Raw genomic sequence first — 23,694 nt, 5'->3', positions numbered from 1 at the left:
TGGGAGCACAAATACCGTACTAACCTGTTATAAAGGACCTTGTGAGAACTGTATAGCTGCCAGCTAGCTATCTCAATATTTTTTTCTTTACAAGGAGTGGCATTTAATAATTGAAGTTATTTGGCTCACTCTGTCACCTATACTGTATTATCGCTAACTACTCTTTTGTACTTAATGATTAAATTAAATTAACTGAGCCATTTATTAACTTATTCATAATAAATTTATTAATTGCCTGTTTCCTTGTGTATGCATAGCCAAATCACACCAGTTAAGGTGTAACTTTTTACTCAGTTCGTACCAAAAAAACATGCTGCAGCTGTATAGTGCAGTTCCTTCAATTGATTTTCTTCTAGTTGCTGTTCTTCTCTATAAAATTGTTCTGAACTTCACATTGATGATGGGTCCAATTTATCTACAGTCAATAAATATATGCATGTATGGATTATAGTTTGAAGTCAACAAAAGTATAGTTTTTGTTATTTAGGTAGATTTGCAAAATGGGATTTTTGTACCTTTTTATCTAACATATTTAGATTTGGCCGTTAGAAAACAAATGCCATAGCTTCCCGAGGAGAGAATTGTTGAGGCATTAGCAGGCAGGTTTTGCCTCAGAGCTATTGCACCCTGCCCTACAGGAAGCTGGGTTGGTCCCATGGTGCTGTCACTTTTGAACTACTCAGCTGTGTACTGGAATGTAGTTTATTTGAGAATGAAAGGTTTTATTTTTAATAGGCATTCTTTGGCTGCTCTTTACCATTAGCATGTAGGCAAATTATTCACTCCTTAGTTGTGAAACACTCTTCTAAAGCACATTGGAATTGAAGCCTTCCAAAAATGCCAACAGTCTTTATTATTTGGGCTAGAATTCAACAAGTTAGCTCTGTCTCTCTCTGTGTAATTTAATGTTTACACAAGGCTTTCTAAAAAAGCTATCAGAAGGAAGTTTTCAAAAATTGAAAAGGGGCTATTGACAATATTTCCTGCTTGAGGAGAGCTAACAACTAAAGCATGTTTATAAATATTAGTCTTGCACCAATCACCATTACCTTCCAGTTCAAAGCTTGGTTTGCAAATGTTGGATCAGAAGGCAGCCTAGCTGCATGTGCCTTTCTGTCTTGCCAGTGACACACCATCCTTAGTAGTACATAATACATGTTTTAGTGCCAGTCTGTAAGTGTGGATTATAATTGTGTCAAGTTTATAGATACAAATGCACCCAAAAGTCATCTGATGGCTGACTGTCAGCATCATGTAAATGTGTGTGGCTGTTGTCCAAATTGCACAGACAAGCTTTGTGTCCTGACTTTTGTTTGAGTTTGTACAGAAGGTTTAATGCTTTTAGAATTTAGTCACTGAGGCATGCTTTCCTGCAATCATTTTTAAAAATCTGTTCTGTTTTGCGTCTCTGGTATGTTGGTGTTTAGTGATTAAATGAGACAGAAAAGATCCAGGATGCTTTGTTAGTAGGAGGGGGCAAATTTGATTGTCGTCAGCACTGGGTTTCCATATGGGTACTTAAAAGCATTTGGCTTGCAGATGATTGCACTAAAAATAGCTTTTGAGCAGTTTGCAGCAGGGTCCGATTTCGTGCCTTAGCTGAGTTGGCTATAAGAAACTTTCTTTGTGGCTGTAGGAAGGCTTACATGAGGGACATTATTTGCTGGTTCTATCTGGACACTTGTTTTTTATATTAAGATTTACTTAATTCATGGATAAAGGACACTGATGCCATGGCTGAAGATTCAGGTATACTTCTAGGAGCTTGTAATACCTAATGTATTTGTGACTCCGGGGGTGAGCAGCAAAACTGTAAATGTATTGTGGTATAACTTTAATCTGAAGATCAAATAGTTTAACAATTATTAATATTTGGGACTTCCTCTTCCTAGAGCTGTATAGCTTTATGAAATAGATGCACTGCAAACAATGATATTTATTTTTGACTAGATATATACAGTGTTTATGACTTCATGTCTAATTAGAAGCAGATCTCAATTTTGTTCAGTGGGGCTAAATCTCATGTAATAAATGGATTACATTTTGTCTTCAGATTTTGACAGTGGGTGCCATTTTTTCTACTTGAATCTAGAGAATGAACAGAGATCCCATTATATAAAATGGGGCATATTAAACCTGAGGTGAATGAATATTCACGAAGACCTAGTTCTTCACATTATTTTATGAGCTTTGAAAGCGCAGCACTGTATTTTACAGGACTATGGGATCTGTGTAGACATACGGTAGGTGAAAGTAAAGGCTTACCAGATTTGGAAATTGACCTACTTTCTACATGGCTGACAGTTTTTGCATGCAGGGCTTCATCCTTGATTTTGTTTTCTGGAATGGTATATAAAATATGCTTTTAGCTCTCAGTTGGCTCTTAATTATTAAATGTCATATGATAAAACTTAAAGGGGAAAAAAGATAAGGTTCTGATTAGCATAGCTCAGAGGAGTAGCTGGTGCGGGCAGTAAAAGCTTCACATCAGAAATGGTTTCACATTGGTTCTTGAGTGGTATGTGTTTGCATAGCAGTAAACAGTGCTTCACAATTTCAAAAATAAATGTTTATAATATGGCATTTTTCATGAAACTGAATTTACTTTCTGCTAAATCTCAGGGGGAACTATCTGCTGCTGAGATCATTTTTACTTATATAGATTATGCAATATCAGTTGCTAAATACGGTACTATATTTATCTCTGCTTTGGTCTCTACATCATAAGTGCCTTCAGTATCCATGAAGTTGCTGGACCCAGTAGTGTTGCTATATTATATTCCCATGACTTGTGCTACGGAAATATTTAAATATATTCATCTGTAACATGAGCAACTACTGTATATAATACTTGATGCTTCCCCTGATGACTGTTTAAGGCCAGGCTGAATGTGGAGAAGCTACTTCCATGATTCAGTCCCAAATTTCTTAGTGTGCTTTAAAGACTGAGGATTTTTTTGGTAGTTTTTCTTCTGGACCCAAGACTGTAGAGTAGAGTGCAATCCTATACATTAGTGACAGCCAACCTGTGGCTCTCCAGATGTTGAACCTCAACTTCAGTCATCCCTGGCCATTGGCCAGACTGGCTGGGGCTGAAGTTGGCAGCCAAAAATAACTAGAAGGCTTGGCTACTTCTGCTATACATTTTTACACAGAAGTAAGTCTCAATGTGTTAATGAGTCTGATTATTTATTTATTTGATTTATATCTCACCATTCCTCCCAAAGGAGCCCAGGGCAGCAAAAAACTGTACCTAAATTTTAGTTTTAGTTCCACAAGCGAGTTTATAACTAAATCGCTTCTGAAACTAATGGACCTATGAAAAAATGGGAGCTGATAAAGGAATGATTATGATTCTTTGCTCAGTAGCCAAACCTAGGGGTCAGCAGTTCTTCATTTCTAAACACCCCCATTGTCCATAAATTTACCAATGTTCTTAGTTTATTGTGTGACTGTCTTAACATCTCTGTGTCCTTACTTATAATATGTAGTTTAAACACCATGAAAATCAATAATCTTGCACATAATAAAGAATTATGGGATTTGTTCTAAACAAAATAATATTATTAGTATCTGATATTCTGGGTTGGGTTGGATCCCAAAAAGGTGTGTATTACATTCAAATAAATATGGTAGTCTTTTGCCCAACACCTTAAAAAAAAGATTTTGGGGTGACACAGAGCTGCAAAGGTATGGAAGAGGCATGAGCATAATGGAAAACAGTTCAAATCATGAATTACAAAGTGGGAAACAAGATTTAAATAGAGGATAAGTTTTATCTTTTTATGTTTGATAATTTTAAATGACTTTGATTTAAATTAACCCATCAGGCTTGAATCAGTAGACAGTCTTTATAATTGCATGAAATTCTTCATTCTGAATTTTGTGTAATCAAATAATACTGTATATTTTCAGGAATGTATAATTGTAAGCCTTGCCTTCTAGTAGTAATTTCACTTGCTTTATTTTACAGAAGCAAGACATGGAGGGAACAAGAATGGGAAGAAAGAAGGAATTTCTGGAAGTTCATTTTTTACTTGGTTTATGGTAATTGCACTGCTGGGAGTGTGGACATCAGTTGCTGTGGTTTGGTTTGAACTTGTTGATTACGAGGAAGTGCTAGGTAAGCATTCCAACAGCATTTGAAATGAAGTAATTTTAATATTTCACATTTCCAAATGTCATTCTTTTGCAACTTCAGGATTTTGATTAAGAACCTTGGATCATATCCAGCTCTGTGGCTCCACTGGCACAAGGGACTTTTGTAATACATTTGAACTTCCTCTTCCTCTCCTGTCTCCTCCAGCAGCCCCCTCACAAAATCAGCTGCAAAAGAGTTGAGGGACCCTCAAGAGCAAATTTTAAGGGTGCACAGGGGGAGGAGAGGAAACCAAAGTCTAATTTCCTAAGTGAAACCTCACTAGTGCAAGGATTTAACCTTTCAACAGTTACAGGTGCTTTATTCATTGTTCACTATCAAGCACCAGATATTCATGAAAGTGTTGAGTTAAAGAGTAAATTATGTAGTTCATCTGTTCAGGTTTTGACAATGTGAATAATGGTTTCTATATTTTTACCATGCATGCAGCCAAAGCAAAGGACTTCCGTTATAACTTGTCAGAGGTACTCCAAGGTAGGATTATAGAGAAATAAACTATGCTTATACTTCTTGGGATTGAAATACCTGACTGTTGGCATACTGCTGGAGTAAACAAAATATGCTGTAAATTATTTTAATTTTTGTAATGGAATATGGTTGGCTTCATTATTTTATCTTTTGCTATACTCTTCAATCTTTGCTTTCTTTAAGTGGTTTTCAATTTTTTGACCTTATTCAGCTGCTACTCTTTCTTTTAGCGTTGAGTTTTGTTACTTTTTTATTAAGCTAATTTATGAACCACTTGATCAAAAACAAATTCTCCAAGTGTACAAATAATAAAAAGCTTGAGGAGGGGGAGTTGGATCGTGTGAGCTCTGTGTTCTTTGGGGGAAGTGTATGGGCTAAGTTGACTTTCCCATTTTCCTATGAGAGTGGAAAGCTGATATAGGTAACACCTGGCATGCAGCCTGTTCTCTGCTTATCTCTATATGAAGCTGCTTTGGGGCATTTTGCTTCATTTGATTTGATTCTAGAGACTGTTGTATCTCAGAGAAAATAGAAATAGCGTAACCATTTGCACTTCATGCCAAAATTATCTATAGGATTGAAGTCGGAGGGATGCAGGTGGGTGAGAAGACATTTCAATTGCCTGCCTTTCCCACAACTACCATTAATTTGGTTAAAGTCCACATGTAGTTGTGAAATGGAAGGTAGAGGATTTGGCTATGTGTAAAAGTGCAATGCATCCAATATCCAGACTACAAATATTTCTAAAGTGGTGAGCCTTAAGAATGTGACTTTTCAAAGCTTAGAATTGCAGGTTCAGATTTTAGTTGATTTATTATAGTGTTTTGACATCATGTGGAAATGAGTAATTGTTTCCAACTGAAATGTAGCCATGAAAATACTAGTATTTGGGAAGGTTAAATAATTATAAAGATTCCATAATTAATTCATTAAAATAAATTATGCAGGGTTGTATTCAACTAAGTTATACTTGCAGTACACCCTTTGAAATTTATGGGCCCAAGTTAAATAGGTCCAGTAACTACAGTGGGTCTGTGCTGAGTAGGATTAACACTGGATGCAACCCACAATCACTATCTATTCTGTTTAGACATGATTCCAAATCCTATGGTTTGCATAGCTGAGAGCATAGCATAGCTGAACTCAAAGAATCAATCAAACTGGTTTAGAGCTGTTTGCCTGCTTTTGTCACCTGCTGCTCTCCTGTCTCTGACTATATTGGCCTTTGGAAGCAGAACAATCTTCTTAATTATGACTAGTCAACTCAGACATCAAGCCAAACCATAGCTAGATTTCCTTTCTTATAGTTCTGGTTTATCATATTATTTTCAGTATAACTAGTGAATAACAATTGAATGTGTTGCTAGAATTTTCAGTTTCATTCTTGGATATTTTGATTTTTTTTGTTTGGGATAAAACAAATACATGCCCTTCGAGCAACCACCTTGGCAGGACTCTGTTTTAGCTTCTTCTCCGCATGACTGTTGCTTCTGCCTTGTTCAATAAGCCATGGCAAAAAATGAGCTCAAATTATGCTCTCCAACTTTTAGGACTTTCTAGCAATTAATCTACTGTATCAGCCAGCTTGGCATGCATTTATCTGATTGAAATTGCTTCTCCCTTAATTTCTTTTGAGTGTTTAGGGCTATCGCTCTGCCAGTATCCCAAATGCAGCAATTGCAAATTTCCATAGCAGCCGGAATAAAGTTGCATGCATCTGCATTATTCCTGAGTACTGTACACCAATTTACTGTCTGAAACAGATGCATTGAACTTTGTGTTTGATATGCTGCTTATGAAGTATTGTACCTTTGACATTAGATAGGCAATTTTATTAATAAGCAATCATCTTGTAGCACTTAGCAGTAGATTTTTGGGTTTTTTCTTTTTCTTAAAAAAAATACTATTCCAGTAATTTAGATATATACTATTTAGTGAACCGGTTGGTGCAATTCTGTTCCTGTTAAAAGCCAGTACCATAATTGACACTAATGTGAATGGAGCAGGATTAGAGCCATTGTGTCACTTGGCTTGCATAGTCATTTCAGATACAAAATTGTTACAGTTCCTTAAACACTAGCAAGTAATGAGGTGCTGATTTAGCAATCCAAAAGGATTTCAGATTTGCAGAAAGATACACTTATCTTAAGGAGTTTGGTTTGTTTATTTGGAAAAAAGTGTATCATCTCAAAACAGAAAGCTTGCATTTGTGTTTTGGAATGACATCTTTTATAAAATGTTGATGCTCATGATTTCTTGCTGCATTCCATCACACATTCAACAGATTAATATAGAAGCAGAATACTGAATTAGTTTCTTTCTGTCCCTGCTCTAGGAAAACTTGGGATCTATGATGCTGATGGAGATGGAGATTTTGATGTGGAAGATGCCAAGGCTTTGCTAGGCAAGTAGACACTTCTAAACGTTACCTTCTGTTGCAGCATTAAAATAATGAATCTGGTTTCCAAAACTTCACAATATCATTATTTATTACATGTATTTATAAACAAAAAAGTAACCCAAAATGTTAAAATAATCACAGCAATTACTGTGAAATTATGTAGCACAGCACAATGTTCTCATATACAGTATGAAACATTTAATACGATAAATGTTTAAAGTGAAAATGTTTAGAACTTTTTAGGGTACCTGTATAAAAGATTCCTGAGAAACATTGGTCAGAAATCCAAAACCAAATTAAGAAGACTGCTTAAGCCTATTAAGCCTCCTTGAGTCCTATCAGGGAAAAAGGTGAAAAAGAGCACTGGGACCATTTTATATAGACATTGACATGCTGTTTAAAGGCTCTGTGTTGCTTCCTTTTAGTACAGGGATATCAATTTAATATTCATATGTTCTCTAAGATCTTCAGCTTGTCTGGGAAACTTAATAAATTTGGTTTGTGTCGCTGCACTGGCCAAATATATTACTTTGTCTTTAGATACCTAATTCATTTGATCATGTACAACCTTTAACCCAAATTGCTTTTATATATTCTGACTACTTGTGTTTTAAGAATGTACAGATAGCATAGAAATCAATTTATTCAGACACACCCTGAATCTCCTCCATTCATGAGTCGATTAATACAGCATAAACAACTACCCCCCCCCAAAAAAACCCTGAGGGGTGATGGAGTGATAATAGGCAGGTGCTATCATTGTTATTTGTGATTAATTCTTTCCCCAGTTTCAAGATTTACATTGCAGAACTTTGTATATTAAATATGAATAATATGAACAATACTGATTTAGTCGTTCATCAAGATGCTTACTCAATACCTGTACATGCTGAACTTTGGCTTTATGTTAAAAAAATACATAAACTTTGAGTAGCAGACCTTTGGAAGATAAGGTGTGTGTGTGTGGAGAGAGAGAGAGAGAGAGAGAGAGAGAGAGAGAGAGAGAGAGAGAGAGAATGCATATTGATTCGTTTGGGCAGGTGTCAGTAATTTACTGGTTCAGGAGCCTAGTCTTTAGTGGTAACATTATTTTGCAACTGACATCAAAAAGAACTGTATAGTTGTAAAGACACAATCATGCTACTGTTTCATAGATGTACAGTCATGCCTCATATTACGGACACTTCAGGTTATGTGTTTTCGGGTTGCGGACTGCGGGGAAACCCGGAAGTATGGGAACGGGTTACTTCCGGGTTTTGCCGCTCGCACCTGTGCAAAAGCGCTAAATCACACTATGCGCAGAAGCGCCAAGTCGCACCTACGCCTGTGCAGATGCGGAGCTTCAGGATGCGAACGTTGCAGGTTGCAGACATGCCTCCGTCATGGATTACGTCCACAACCCAAGGTTCCACTGTACTGTACATGCAATTAGAAATCAGATATTCCCCAGTCCATGACCACGATTGGTTCATATGAGCAGGGTAATGAAAGCTTTGTCTCCCTCACAAGGCACATCTATCTCTTCATCTCTTAAAACAACCTTGCTGGTGTGATTTTAGGGATGTTACCCTTACTTTATTAATTGCTCATTTTTTGTAATAATAATAATTTTATTATTTATACCCCGTCCATCTGGCTGGGTTTCCCCAGCCACTCTGGGTGGCCTACAGCATATATCGAAACATAATAAAACATCAAGCTTTTGGTTACAGACACCCATTTGCTTTCTCCTTTTCTTTCTTCTTCAGTCTGTCGTTCCAGGATAAATGCAATCTGACAACAGCGTTTTCACAGTAAAGGGAATAAGCAGCTAAAATGGGGAACAAGATCAAGGTTTTTCTAATTCCCAATCACTGCTTTATATACTGTAATTCTGCAAGGAAAAAACAACAACAAAATAATCCTTTAGAAAGTACTCATTTATTGGTTACTGAACCAATATGTTTTTGCGCTTAGGATATGTTTCCAGGGATGGGGGAGCTTTGGCAGTGCTAGACTTGCAAGTTAAGGGTATGGGGAGAGAGTTTGTGATGGGTTTGCACATGCCTGATGTGAATGTTGTGCCACATAAATAATGGGTGGAAGATGGCAGTATTCTACACCAATAACAAACTGTTAAAAGTGGTTATGAGATGCTCTAATAAAACCTAGCTTGCTAGGTAGAATGTTGAAGTGCAGGGATATAGCATTTTCGGAAATGCTACCTGTTTCATGCAGAAGGCCAGAAACATGGACAGATGGGAGGGGTTTGAATGACATGGTAATGTCAGGAAGAATTATTTAGATTTATTAAACATTGGGGAACACTTTAGGAGAAGCCATGCATGCAAAAGAGAGGGGCTGTACTTGAATTACAATGAAACCAGGCTGCTAGTGTTTGAAGTGGTGCTCATAAAGATTGTAGAACAATTTCCCCAAATTTCTTAGGGAAATTGCTCAGGCTGGAGTGCATCCAGTTTGGGATAACTTAGCTTAGAGTGTTGCTATATCAAGAGATCACAATCTCTTTATGTAATTGTGGTAATTTATGAACTATGGGGTACAGTTCTAGTTACTGTACTCTATATCAATAGAATATATTGCTTGAAAAGGTGAGGAAAGGGTTAGAACCAAAATGATACAAGTTGTTGAGGAAAGGCTACAGCTTTTGGTGCTTTTTACATAAGCATGTGTTTAATCCTCTCCCCATTGGTGGCATTTAACAATCAGCCATCTTGGCAAGGTCAGTAGTAGGAATATGTCTTTGTCAGTATTTTTTCAATTTCTTCAAATGGTGTCTTTCTTGGGTGCTTATTAAAACTTCCAGATTTCTTTTTACTAATTTTCTCAACTATACTGTTTTAGACTGCTGATCATGAAACAGGCTCTCTTAAATCCTTCTACTTCAGTTTCTTTTTTTCCACCTAACTGCTACCTTCTCTCTCTCTTTCCTTTTATTCTTGTGTAGGCTTGACCAAAGATGGCAATAATGAAAATATTGATTCACTTGAGGAAGTCCTTAATATTTTAGCAGAGGAAAGTTCTGATTGGTTTTATGGTTTCCTCTCATTTCTCTATGATGTAATGACTCCTTTTGAAATCATAGAAGAAGAAGAGAGCGATGCAGCAGATGATGTTGATGGTACGTCACAGAATGAAGGGGTTCAGGGAAAAAAGACATGTGTTATTGTGGATTTACAGAACCAATGACTTTAGTTCAGGGATCAAGTTCAATTATTAAAATGCAACAGGCTACTGGGGTAAAACCTGATGTAACCCCTTTCCCTCAATGGACATATCAGCCATGTGATGTAGATTCACTTGTCAAAAAGCCTTTTTGAGAGAGAGACTGGGGTAAGACAGAAGTGTCTTCAGTCGTATGATTGGTTTCTGTATGGCTTTGCGTCGGTTTGTGCTTTCTTAGCACTAACCTGTGCTGTGCATTCTTAGCACTAACCTGCACAAGCTCTATGGTAGTAACCTACACTATTAACCCTTACCTTTGTAATAAAGTGTTAAATTGCTATACAGTAGACTATTCTGGCATGATTGACAAATTATGTATATATTTATATTTTATATTTTAAGATTCTGCCTACTATTGCATTAAATAAGAAAACTATTACTGAAATTATTTGAATTTGCTACCAATGAGTATTCCTTAATTTTATAATTTATTACATGCTTTTACAGACTTATAGAGCAGAATACTGATGTTACTTAAATTTGTTATGTTAGTAAATCCATTTACTATATGAAAGAAATAGCATGCAATTGTTGTATATTTTAAAATGAAGGTTTCATTCTTACTTTCTTTATATACTATTTTATCTCTTAAAAGCAGATTTGTTTGTAAAAATTTAGTGGACATTTTTTGAAAGTGAGAACCTGTAAATATGTATTTCTCCTGTAATATTCAACTAATTAAAGCTGATAAATGCAAACTGTCTTTTATGTCTTGCTAAACTGAATGGCTGACTCATATTTGCTTTTTGATTTTTCTGCTCCGCCGCACCCCCACCCTGTCTCATAGTGAAGGGACTGATTTTACAAATGCCCCAGTTCAGCAAGTTTCCATGCCCAGCTTTGTGTGGAGCAAATTAACCTTCTGGAACAGATATGTGTGCAAAATTTTGTGGTGTGTGTGTGTGTGTGTGTGTGTGTGTGTGTGTGTGTGTGTATGATCAAATCTAGTGTGTGTGTATATGATTAAATCTAGTGCCTGTATTGCATGCACACTGCTGAATAATACGTAGGCTTGTTTGACCTGATATTGCTGATCAAACCTTAGACTGCAGTCCTTTACACACTTCTCTATAAGTAGCAACCATTGAACTCAATGTAGTTTACATCTGAATAAATATGTATAGAATTGCACTGTTTGTTTCAGAATTAGCACATTTGATAGAAACTTTCATGACTCATAAATTGAGTGTTTAAGTAAAGTGTTCAAGTAAAGTCTACAGAGTTCTATGGCTTTTCAAAGCTTCTCTAACATAATATTGAGCACATAATGTGAAAAAGCAGCTTTACATTTTGCACAAACTTCTGCTTTGTTTGCTATGGTAGCAATGTGTAAATAATTTGCAGAAGATGCACTTTGCATTTTATTTGTTCCAAATAGAAATACCTGAGCTGAACCCTGGATTTCTGTGACCATCCTCAACTGTATCTGATGCAAAGCAAGTCCATATCTTGTAAAATGGTTGGGCATAACTGTTGTAGAAATGTATTAAAACAGTGGTGTTTTTTAATTGATAAATGTTATATACTTTGTATGTTTAGTCACAGTGGAATAAATTAATGATAACTTTTGGATACCACAGTATCGTAAGAAAATAACTTGAAACTCTTGAAGAGCTTGCAAGGAATGTACTTTAGTTTGTTTGGAGTTATCTTTGCTAAAAATAGTTTTGTATACCTAATAGTATGAGTTAGAAGTTATTTAGTTGAGACTGATGAAAAGGGCAGTTACTGTACTTATAACATGACAACCAATAATCCAAGGCTTTGTGGGACAAAACATAGCCTTTGTCCTTTGTCACCAGATGTTCAGCAAGAAATTTCATTTTCTTTTCAGTTGCCTTTTCTGATCCTCACGGTGGGTTGGGGTACGTAATTTGAACAATTGTGTTTCAGTTTTGAAGCAAAGGTGAGGAAGTGGAGATTTTACTGGTTTTATTTATTTTGCTAAACTGCAGGCTGTACTAAAATAATAGATTGCTATAGCTGACCCAAGGCTATAATATAACAGATTTCAGACCCTTTATTATTGATGGCTAAAATTTACTTCTTATTGGAAATGGGTTTCACAGTTATAAACATCTGAGCAGGACCATATAAAAAATGTTAGACAAAATTTGTATTCTATTATCTAATAACAGCAATAATGGTTCAGCTGTGTTTATTTCAAGGACTAGATTAGTGATTGTCTTTTTTTGAAAAAAAATGTATTGGTAAGATTTGCATGTCTGAATATTTTGTTAACAAGTTTGTTTTTTATTGCCCAATGTTTTTTAAAACCTCTGGACCTTTAATACCACTTCCACATTCCTTTGGTGATGAAATGGTAAAACTTCAATCATGTTTGAGGTAACCTTGTTTATGATCTGATCTAAAGTTCATTTGTTTTTTGTATAAAAAAGAAATAAAGGGAAAGCATATAGGTTTGAATCCAGAGAATGCTGGTGGAAGAGGATGCGTGAAAAGTGACTTCTCTCTCCCTTTGCCCCTACAAATGTTTTTCCTGAGGTGTACATTGCTGAATGGAATAGGCCATGACACACCAGACTAAGTGGGAAGAGGGGGATTACTGAAAATTGGGAGGAAGCATCTTCTGTGAGGCATTTTTTCCTTTGCACCCAGCAGAAAAATAAGCAGCCGGGCAGAGGAGGCTATGTTAGCCTGCTGTATTTCTAGCCTATATTTTTTGCTTGCCTGCCTTTTATTCATAAAAGAGGGCTAGCAGAGGTGGGACAGAGTGCTACTCCTATGAATAAAAAGCAGACTTAGTAATTATTTTTGTAGGCTATTAACTTTTATGAGCTTATCTTCACAGCTTGCTAAGATCTTTGAGAGCATGATATTCAAAAGAAACTGTTGTTCTCCAGTAACTTAATAGCATATCACTGGATCTTTCAATTTAGATCTACAGTTTATATCTTGTACAGTATTTTGAAATCTTTCAATCACCATGCTTATTATTTTATTTATTTATCTTTATGCTCTACCTTTCTACCAAAGCACTCAAGATGGTTTTCAGTTTAAAATAATTTCTTCAGTCTCAGTTACATGTTTCAAAAGGGAAGGAAGAAGAAAACAGGCAAACTCAAGTATCAACCCAGTCACACAGTTGCACAGTAGTATTTAGATTCAAGGAAAGACAGAGAATGCCTTGAGGTATTAACTCTCTACCCTCATTTTGGCAACATAATACGACCACCCTGCTATGGAAAGCAGTAACTAAAGGTACTTGCACTCTATAATTTGAGAACTGGTTGAATAATGAGGTTGTGCAGTGACAAGGTAGAATGGTCATTGCAGTAGGCACTTTGGGGAAGGAAGGAGCCGAATGGTAGCTGTTCCCAGTCAGCGGAGGCAGGGAGCCAAGCTGCCTCACTGGCAACTAAGGCAGCCAGGTGGCATGTTTAGGATTAGAAGTTAGTATTCTGAGGTAACAGTTCTTGTTCATATGGAAAACCAGTCCCAAATCTCCTTTTATATTGTCAGTACCTGCATTTGTTCATGGCCCACTTCACTACAGCATTTTGAACTTGGTCTACCTCAGCAGCAGTTACACGTGGCTTTCTGTTGCATCTGAGTTTAGAAAGTCAGGATATAAAGACATGTTTTAAAGTTTGCTCAATATGAGGTCTTCTTTTGGAGCCATTAACCATTGTTCCTTAGTTTGGACATAATAGAAATCTTCCTAGCTTGCTTCCCCACTTGCACAAAGGAAAGAGTAAAGCGGCTCTGTGCAAGTGTGTGAACCTTGTTCAACATCGGATTATTAAGATGAGGTATGATATTCCAAATGCATCAATTGTGCAGACAGTCCCAAAGGCATAGTCTGAGAATGGTTGTATGTAGCTTGTTTTAGTCTAGTAATATATGCTGAATACAAATATCATTCATAAAACTAGTAAGAGTAAAGGTTATTCTTACTGGGGGTAAACAAGCTTTCATTTTTGTGATTTATCAATTTTTTAAAAACTTGTTTCTTTTTCTGCAAAGTGAAGTCATTTAAAAAGTTTTGTGACTCAAGTATTCCTTAATTTAAGTTTTATAGCAACATGGCCACAAAATGTTCCACTGGACTAATGGACTCCATTCTTAGGTAATGAAGATTCTCTCACATGAATCCATATGTTTGGAAACAGATAAAATATTAAAGCATAAGATAGCATCCTTTTAGTTTATGCTTGCCCCTACTTGGTAATACATAATCCAAACTGCACTTTTTCATAATTGATAGTTTAGCTTATGAGCTAATTACCAATGGAAAAAAAATCTTATTTGGAATTCTCTTTCTTTTTTGAGATACATCTTTCACTTTCTCTTTGAGAACCACCAGTTAGAAAACCCACACAACAGTATTACCGATTTTTTTCCATTACACATACACACATGGAGAGAGAGAGAGAGAGAGAGAGAGAGAGAGAGAGAGATACGGTTCTCGGATCAACTGAGATGGTGATGACTAAAAGAGCTCCCCAAACTGGAGAGCTTTAAAAGCCAGAATAAAAGCAAATAAAATAAGACCATAGATAACAAGATTGCAATACACTAAAAGTCTAATGGAATAAAATGTATTTACCACTCTCTCATCACAATGGAATTTTGGTACTGGGGCACTGCCATAGAAAAGGTCCTTTCCTGTGACCTTACCAATTACAGCTTTCATATTTGATGAAATGAGAGAGACTGGGCCTATTATACCTGTGTATGGCTTATTTTGAAAGCTTTGTTTAATGGAACACTTCCAGAAAACAGAACAGTCGGGTATAAGTATTTTTTAAGGTCTGATGTAATTTTGGTGCTGTTTTATACTGGGTTATCTCTTCCCCCCCCTTATGTGTATAGCATCTTAAAGACTTAAAATAATGTTTGTAACTTGTTTTCATCCTATGATAATCAGGGGAGCCACCAGGAGGGGTTGCCAAGAGAAAGGCTAAAGTCAAAGGTACTTTGCTACTGGAGCATTAGTGACCTTTTGTGCACACTGATTATGAATGCTTGTAATGCATGTGTTTTACCATCTTATTAAATGTGTCTACTAATTCTGTATGCAGTTCATACCAGTGTGATTTTGCATTCAAAATGTACTGAACAAAAAATACCAAGCATTAGTTTTGGGTGTTCTTCAGCATCTTACAAAATTAGATCCATAGTACTTTAAAAACTTAATTTCTAATCCAGCTACAGGCTATGTGTGTGTGGATCTGCATATTTCTCCTGCTGGATGAAGAATCCTGTGTGCAAATTAATGCAGTGCATGCAATTCCCTAGGATTTGGGATAGGGCATGTGTGAGGCAAATATAATCATTGGATTTGTACCAGCCTACTGTCTGGGAAGGAAAAATAGGATGCTACATTCAGTCTTTCTTGTCAAATATCTAACTAGCTGAATTTTCCCAGTGATGCATGAGAATTTCTGATCACTGAGTGCACTCCTTTAGATTGGCAAAAATTCTTTGGGCAAAGCATTTTATCATTTGGATAGATAAGGCTTCTACAATGTGTACGACATATGAAATACTATATGGTTTTCATATTGCTACCCCAAGCTTTCTGCTCAAAATATGCTGGGCCTTTCTTAATTAGAGTTCGTGTCTTCCTGTTGAAGGAGAAGTGCTCCCTTTTTATGTTTCATTGTAATATCATAGTCTTTTTTATTATCAGGGCTTTATTTATTTCTAAAATTTATGCACTGTGAAATATCTTAAAGCAGTGTACAAAAATTATTGGTTAAACCAGTTAATAACTATTAAGAAGAACCTTTTTTAAAAAAAAAAGCAAAATCAGCAATAAACTAAAAACATCCACTACAGTCCTCTCCACCACCATCCCCCAAAAGGGAGATATTTGCAAGTGGTCAATAGTTGTTCCAGTCTAAGGGGCCCAGAGCCAGTTTCTTTAGGAGCAGTTGCACCACTGCCTCTTTTAAGGCAGGAAAAACCATTTCCTCATGCAATGAAGCATTAACCATGCTCTGAACCCAACAAGTTAGTAATACTAATCTTAAAAGATTTTTATTCCAACATAGCTCCTATTTCCATTCATGGTAGAGGGATTGTAGATCACTTGATATTTTATTGTAATCACCCTTTGCAAATGTTTTTGTTAAAACAGGTATAGAAGAAAAGGCCTTGTTGGGAACGATGGACTAAATAATGTTTAGCAAATGTTTGTTCTCAATCTCATAATTGCTGGAGAATGTGAGCTGGAGAACATATTGGAGGGAAAGGCCAGCTGGAAGGGTGCTTTTACCACACCTGAACCTCCTGAATCCTCCCTTTCCCTGAACTTACTTCTGACATTAGAGTTTGGTTGCAAGAGGAGAGGTAATTACCGTATATTCCAGCGTATACGACTACTGGGCATATAAGACGACCCCCAACTTTTCCAGTTAAAATATAGAGTTTGGGATATACTCGCCGTATAAGAAATACGACCTGGCGTATAAGACGACCCCCAACTTTTGAGAAGATTTTCCTGGGTTAAAAAGTAGTCTTATACGCAGGAATATACAGTACCTAATGGGGAATTTTTTGGCAGGTGCTTAATTCTTGCCCCAGTCTGCAGATCCCCCCCTCTATGTTTCCTCATAATTTCCTGAATATTTAATTCAGAAATGTGTGCATGTGTGTTGGTGGTTTTCTTTTCCATATTCGCTAGTACTTGATTGGATTTGAGTTTTACCTGAAGTGGCATTTTTGTCATGTAATTAAAACACTAATTATGGTATCAGCATATATTTTTTAATTAAAGGCAGCTACAATACTTCAGATCTATTTCAGTATTAATCTAGTGAAATAATATTGTCAGTTTTAATTGGAAATTGAATGCAGATTTGTGTGCCTCAATCATTTTCATAAGTCTCTGCATATATAACTTTCTAAACTATTTTAAAACTATTTTATAATGATAGAGTATTGTTGACCTCTAATAAAAAATTGTCTACATGATGGTCCTCATTAAAATCAGGTGTTTTCAGTAGGATCTTATTTTTATCTTGTGTTTACAGCACAATGGAAATACTCCATGCAGTGTCTTCTTCACAAATCATGGCCTCTGGGGTCAGTTTAACATTTCTAAAATTAGCCAATAAAACGGGTGGGGGAAGCTGTCACCCTCTAGATGTTGATGGATTTCAGTTCCAACCAGCTCCAACCAGCATGGCCCAAGTGTCAGGGTTGATTGGAGTTGTGGGCATCCACAAATTCTTCATTCCTGTTTTATGGGGTCACAGCCATTTAAACTTCAAATGAGTTGCAGTACTCACCTAGGGATGCCTAACTTTGTTTTTCACTTATCTTTTTCAAATATATGTAACGTCATGCTTAGTTTTAGCCAGTGCTTTTTTCTGGGGGAGATGCAGGGGTATGCATACCCCTAAACATTTTGTGAATCTAACTTTGGCCTCATTGAGGGGCAGTATTTCAATATGAGTAGGAAAATGAGAGTACCCCAAAACGTTTTTAAAGGAAAAAAAGCACTGGTTTTAGCATTTGTGAATTGAGATTATTCATGCTTTCTGTTTAGTTCAATGATCCAGCCCCATGAGTACAGGATAGCAGATAGCACTGCCCTTTGCATAAGGGTCAAGGATATCTTAAGAGAAAAGACCAAGCAGGTGTAAAAAGTACAGTAGCAGAATGATTGAAGTAGGGATGGGGAATCTGTGGCCCTCCAGAAATTGTTGAACTACAGCTTCCATCATTCCAGCCACAGCTTCCCCACCCCTGACTTTAAAGTATGCAAATTTAATTCAGCGTATGCTTGAACTGCTTCCTTTCTTTTTCGATATCCCCAGCCCCTCAAAATCCACGGATTGTATCAAAGCTGAGTGGACACAGTTCTGCTTTCACAGTGGGATTTTTACTTGCCTCTCCTTTCCCTGTGCACCCCCAAAATGTGCTTTGGAGGGTCCCCCAATCCTCTCAAACAGATTTTGAGGGAGCGACAAGGAGAGGAAGGGGGAGTTCCATTGCGCAAGCCAAAGTCTGTAGCATGAGCAGGATATCAGTATTGGATATGCAAATTTTAGATACATTATAAGAAAATTAAGCCAGTTATAGACCTCTTGTAAGGTAGACACATTTTAGAATCATTGATTTACATTCAACAGTGTGTCTCTTTTCTAATTTTATTTAGTAGCTCATCAGATAGCATGATGTTGTTTAAAAAGCTGGCAGCTGAATAATTTTTCAAGCAATTGAAAATTCTTTTAACATATTTAATTAAGAAATGTATACCTCAGTTTCTCTAAGGCCACTTACAACACATGAACCCCTTAAAATAGGAGAACTAGTTTAAATACTGTTTAAAGTTTGGGGAAATAGAACAGTTTTCATCTGATGCTGAAGAATAAGTTTTGGGAAGCCCTGTAAAATAGAAAGCTATTACCCTTGGCACATCCCAAGTAGAGATTGCTACCTGCAGTTCTTTTGACAGTACTAATACTGTGTGATCAAGTTCTTTTGAATTGCAACCATGAATTTGTGATGTGAAGTTGGAATGTGAGTTTGGTTTACTAATATCCAGTGTCATAATGTGTGTTCTTTAATGAAATTTCCCCTTTTTAAACGGGAAAATAGAAAAAATTAAAGAGATCAAAGAACCAGCCAAGAAAGTGAAAGAGAAACAAGAAGGAAAGAAGGAAGCCAAAGATGAAGAGAGGAAAAAAACCAAGAAGAAAGTTGATGACTTGGAGAGAAAAGATAAGAAAGTTGCTGATGATAAATCAAAAAAAGAATCTGAAAAGGTTAAGCGAGACAGAAGAGGTGAAAAGGAGAGGTCAGGGTTAGACAAGAATCTTAAAAATAAAGAAATAAAAGAATCAGCTAGTGGCAAAGAGAAAGAAATTAAAAAAATAGCTAAAGCCCTTTCTAAAGCATCTGATAGCTCAGCGAAGGATGAAGAGAAGAGGAAAAAAGTAAAATGATACTATTTTCATATCTGAATGTTGCTTCAGTTAGAACTGATAGCACGATAATGTAATATAGCACCACTAAAGCAATTTGTCTATAGCTTGTTAGAGTAAACAAGATGACAGAATCATTTGCACAAACAGCCTTAGGATATGTATGAAATTGTAAGCATGAAATATGATAGACTGCTATGAAATTCCAATTTGTACATAGTATGTCTGATAATGTCTTGTACATTCTTATTGTACTGAGATCATTTATATAATCAAATGTTTTTGGTACTCAGTATGTCACACATAAGGCTAATACAAAAATAAAACACTGAAATATTTGTAAGTGTTGTTTTACACTGGGAAGTAAAAGTATTAGGGGAAAATAAGGTAGACTAGTTTTCAATTTTTATTTTTGTGTTCAATGAACACGATCCAATTTATACACTTGGGATGATGGAATATCTTATCAATATGCATATCACTCTAGAAAGTGCAACAAAACAAATCTTTTTCAACTATTCAGAAAATAAATACATGGAAGAATGAAAGCTTAAATGGATCAATGAAAAAAGTGTAAAATAAATAAGAACATCTACTACAAATTATACCTTCACTGCTACCACCGCTGTTTGCATTTTACAGACTGCACTGGTTTTGTTTCCTGTTGGGTAGAAAGATCGAAATACTATTATATATGTTTTAAAATAAACATTGAATATAATCTTTTCCGAAATGTAGGAAATCTAGGGCTGAACAGACATTTGGATATGTGTTATGATCAGTGCAAGGTTTGAAAAATATATGGTTGTGTAGCTCTTTGTATCTCTGACCTTACCACAAGGAGTACTCATATATGGGTGACAAAGTACAATTTTGACATGAAAATAAAAGCACATATTTCAGCCTTGTTTTGCAGTAATAAAACACATTTAGAATTCTCATGAGATAAATGCTTTTCTTGATCATGTGAAAAAACCTATGCAATTTAAATTTTAGACATTAATGTGGGTTTTTCTGGGACCATCTCTTTCATGTTTTCTGAAATGTACCTTGGATTATGTATTTGCACCCCAAAATTTTCACTTTTGCATGAAATAGTGGATACACGCTATAGTATCATACTTGAATGGCAGAGAGATGAGTGGGGAGCAAAGCGTAGAATGCAATAATAAAATACTAGGTAAAGAGTAAAGGGACTCCTGACCATTAGGTCCAGTTGCGGACGACTCTGGGGTTGTGGCGCTCATCTCGCTTTATTGGCCGAGGGAGCTGACGTATAGCTTCTGGGTCATGTGGCCAGCATGACTAAGCCACTTCTGGTGAACCAGAGCAGAACACGGAAACGCCATTTACCTTCCAGCCGGAGGAGTACCTATTTATCTACTTGTACTTTGACGTGCTTTCAAACTGCTAGGTTGGCAGGAGCCGGGACCGAGCAATGGGAGCTCACCCCGTCGTGGGGATTTGAACCGCCGACCTTCTGATCGGCAAGCCCTAGGCTCTGTGGTTTAGACCACAGTGCCACCCGCGTACCCAATAAAATACTAGCACTTCCCTAATACCAGGGGTTATATATTTGGGTTGATCAGTTTATAGCTAGATAAGGTTTTTTTGAAAGGGTGGTGGAAGTTGGAAATTAATCTCCCAATGTAAATGGCTTCTATCCTTTCTTTGTGAGCCAAGCGAACCCTATTCTCTCGCTTTTCACCCCTTAGCTTATAATACTCTGCATGAGTAATCAAATTTAGGTAGAGCCCTTGGGGTTTGCAAATTTCAGGTGCTGCTGTTTTCCTTCCCACCCCCAGCTTACATTTTGGGGAAGCTTTTGGGAAAGGGAAGAGACTGGCAAATGAGCAGGTGATCGGGAAGCTTCTAAATGTTTCCAAGCTTTGAATGATGTTTTTGACAAGCCTGAGTTTTTTTAAAAAAAGAAAATCCAAAAAAGTGTAGGTGGACTCAGCCCATTCACAATCAAGGCAAATTTCTCTCCAAACTGATATGAGTGGGTCTAACCATTTCTCATTCAGCTGAGATTGATATTCCACCAGCAAAGGTCAGACTGTCACTTTTCCTTATAGCAAAGCCGATTTGTGCCTATAGCACACATAGGTACAGCCTTGGGTTACAAACTTTATTCGTTCCAGAGGTCTGTTCTTAACCCGAAACCGTTCTTAACCTGAAGTGCGCTTTCACTAATGGGGCCTCCCACTGCTGGTGCGCTGCTGACACACGATCTCATCCTGGGGCAAAGTTCTCAACTCGAGGTACTACTTCTGGGTTAGAGGAGTTTGTAACCCAAAGCGTTTGTAACCTGAGGTACCACTGTAGTACATAAGCACGTTGGTTAGTGTTACAAACAATTTGTCCACAAGGACAGGTTCCTGCAAAGCAGTATTATAGGGCCTGAGGACCAGGGTGGACATGGAACCTCTGGCCTATTTATATGTTTCTGAGAATGAACAAACTCCATGTGGTGTGAGACTTTCCCGCTTACCTCAACATCTGTACATTTGGTACTGTATCTAAATGGTGTGGGTGTACAGAATTTATGGTTACAAACATTAAGGGCTGCCTCTCCCCCATATGAACTGACCCGGACCCTGTGATAATCATCTCAGGCCCTTCTTCATGTGCCTTCTCCACAAAAGGTCAGGAGAGTGACAACATGAGAACAGGCCTTTTCTGTGCAGGCTACTTGTTTGTGGAATGCTCTTCGAGGAAGGCTCGCCTGGCGTCTGCATTACATATCTTTAGGTGCCAGGTGAAAACGTTTCTCTACAACCAGGCTTTTGGCTGATCAATGTTCCATGGCCTTTTAAATGTGTTTGTGGGAGGAGTTTTGTTTTGTTATTTGGTTTTTGTTTTGTTTTATTTTGTGTGTGTTGTGAACTGCGGCCTGTGATCTTTGGATGAAGCGTGGTATACAAATTTAATAAATAATAATAATAATTTGATCTTTACCTCTAACAAATGAAGATTCAGCAACTGAGTGTGTACCATTTAGATTCAGAAGGCTGAGTGTGTACCATTTAGATGTTACATCTGGTTCATGGTAAGTTTTAGGGTAGTTCATATTTTACTTTATTTTGGATTGAAACATACAGGTTGAATCTTTTGAGAAACTATTTTGCAATTCTGCATACAGAAAACCATCAAAACCATGCACATTCTTGTATGAAATGAGTTTACAGTAATATTCCATTTCCAATAAAGTTTAATGTCACCAGTTTGTCCTGAAAGAACAATGAAGAAACTGACAGTGCAATTCTATATACATTTACTCAGAAGTGAGGCTCTTTATGCTCAATGGACATTACTCTAACATGGGTGTGAGAAGGATTGCAGCCTTAGTGTCCATTTAGTAAAATCACAGAGTGCCCTATTCTCTATGACACAATCCACCAGGAAATTATGGATGTTCTTTTATGCCACTTCTGTTTACAGCAATAAGAGTTGTACCAAAGTTTTTGATGGACTATACTAGCAGTTTGTAAACTTATAAATGCTACAGAGGATAAATTGAAAGCACTGCTCAGGATTGCTTCCCCTTACTTTAAAATTGCAATGGATAAAATGAGTCCAACAGATTCCATTTTCTTGAATTGGACAATGATTACTGTAGATGTGCAGGCCTTTCTTACTGACCCCACTCATGATTTTCTGTGCTTTGTTGTGCAATATTGATGGAATATTGCCAATGTGGTCAAATTCATGCCAAATTTGAATTTTGGGAAACTGTCTTGATCAAAGATGCTAAATGATAAGATTAAAGCATGGTATTTGGATTTGACAGGTCAAGTGGCTGGATCTGTAACCTGTCTCCCATTTGAAAAATGTTTACATCTATTATTTAGATCAGGGAAAGGAAACTGTGGTTCCCCCACAACTATTAGCCATATTGATTAGAACTTATAGAAACTGAAATGGAACATTTGGAGAGCCACAGGTTCTCTATCCCTGGTTTAGTCATTTGATGGAAATGCCACTCATTTATGCCACTTCTAGCTAGAAAAAACATGTTTGTTTTTAGTGGTGCAAAATCTATTATTTGTATGCCAGGAGCATTTTACGTGTGAGAGCATTCAAAATATATTGCCTCCTTTTTTCTGCCTGTAATCTGAAGTAGTCCAATCCAGAATTCTATTCGTATGCTGCCTTATTCTGTATAATGTATAGATGAGCTCTTCCTATCTTTCACTCTCAAAAGTGTGCCATGGAGAAGGTCCTCAGAAACAGTTTAGGGGAAAGAGAGGTTGAGACATCGTTTTCATTCTCCCCCGCGCCCCTCAGTCTAGAATCTTAAGCTTGGAAAGAGACCTTCCTCCTTCTCTACCCATGAACTGGCTTTGAGTGGGAGGCAGTATTTTCATTAGACATACATTGCTTCATTTCATTCTTTTCCCCAAGCCAGTTCTTCTTGTTTCATCAATGGTAATGATCTCTATACTGGATAGGGGAGGTGTTGGTGTGTGTGTGTGTGGGGGGGGGGTTAAATAAGGAATGAAGCAAGGGTGAAGGGTTAGTAAAGGAGAAGAGCTTCA

At 36.9% G+C, this 23,694-nt stretch overlaps 1 protein-coding gene across 11 annotated transcripts in view; it reads left to right on the top strand.

Moving 5' to 3' along the window:
- The window catches only part of ASPH (aspartate beta-hydroxylase), a 94,317-nt gene that overhangs the window by 9,975 nt on the left and 60,648 nt on the right, over positions 1-23,694 (top strand). For 3 of the 11 annotated variants that reach the window (XM_088675574.1, XM_060277782.2, XM_088675570.1), the window contains exons 2-4: positions 3,974-4,123; positions 4,589-4,633; positions 6,963-7,031. In XM_088675574.1, coding sequence (XP_088531700.1) covers positions 3,974-4,123; positions 4,589-4,633; positions 6,963-7,031 — 264 coding nt within the window. Of the gene's footprint in view, positions 1-1,622; positions 1,750-3,973; positions 4,124-4,588; positions 4,634-6,962; positions 7,032-9,975; positions 10,957-23,694 lie in introns of those variants that run through there. The other 8 variants (XM_060277783.2, XM_088675571.1, XM_060277785.2 and 5 more) reach the window with 5 other exon arrangements.

Source organism: Zootoca vivipara, chromosome 8, assembly GCF_965207765.1.
Source record: "Zootoca vivipara chromosome 8, rZooViv2.hap1.1, whole genome shotgun sequence".
Classification (NCBI taxonomy): Eukaryota; Metazoa; Chordata; class Lepidosauria; order Squamata; family Lacertidae; genus Zootoca; species Zootoca vivipara.
Note: the sequence above shows the minus strand (reverse complement) of the source record. Positions and strands in the feature narration are given on the sequence as shown.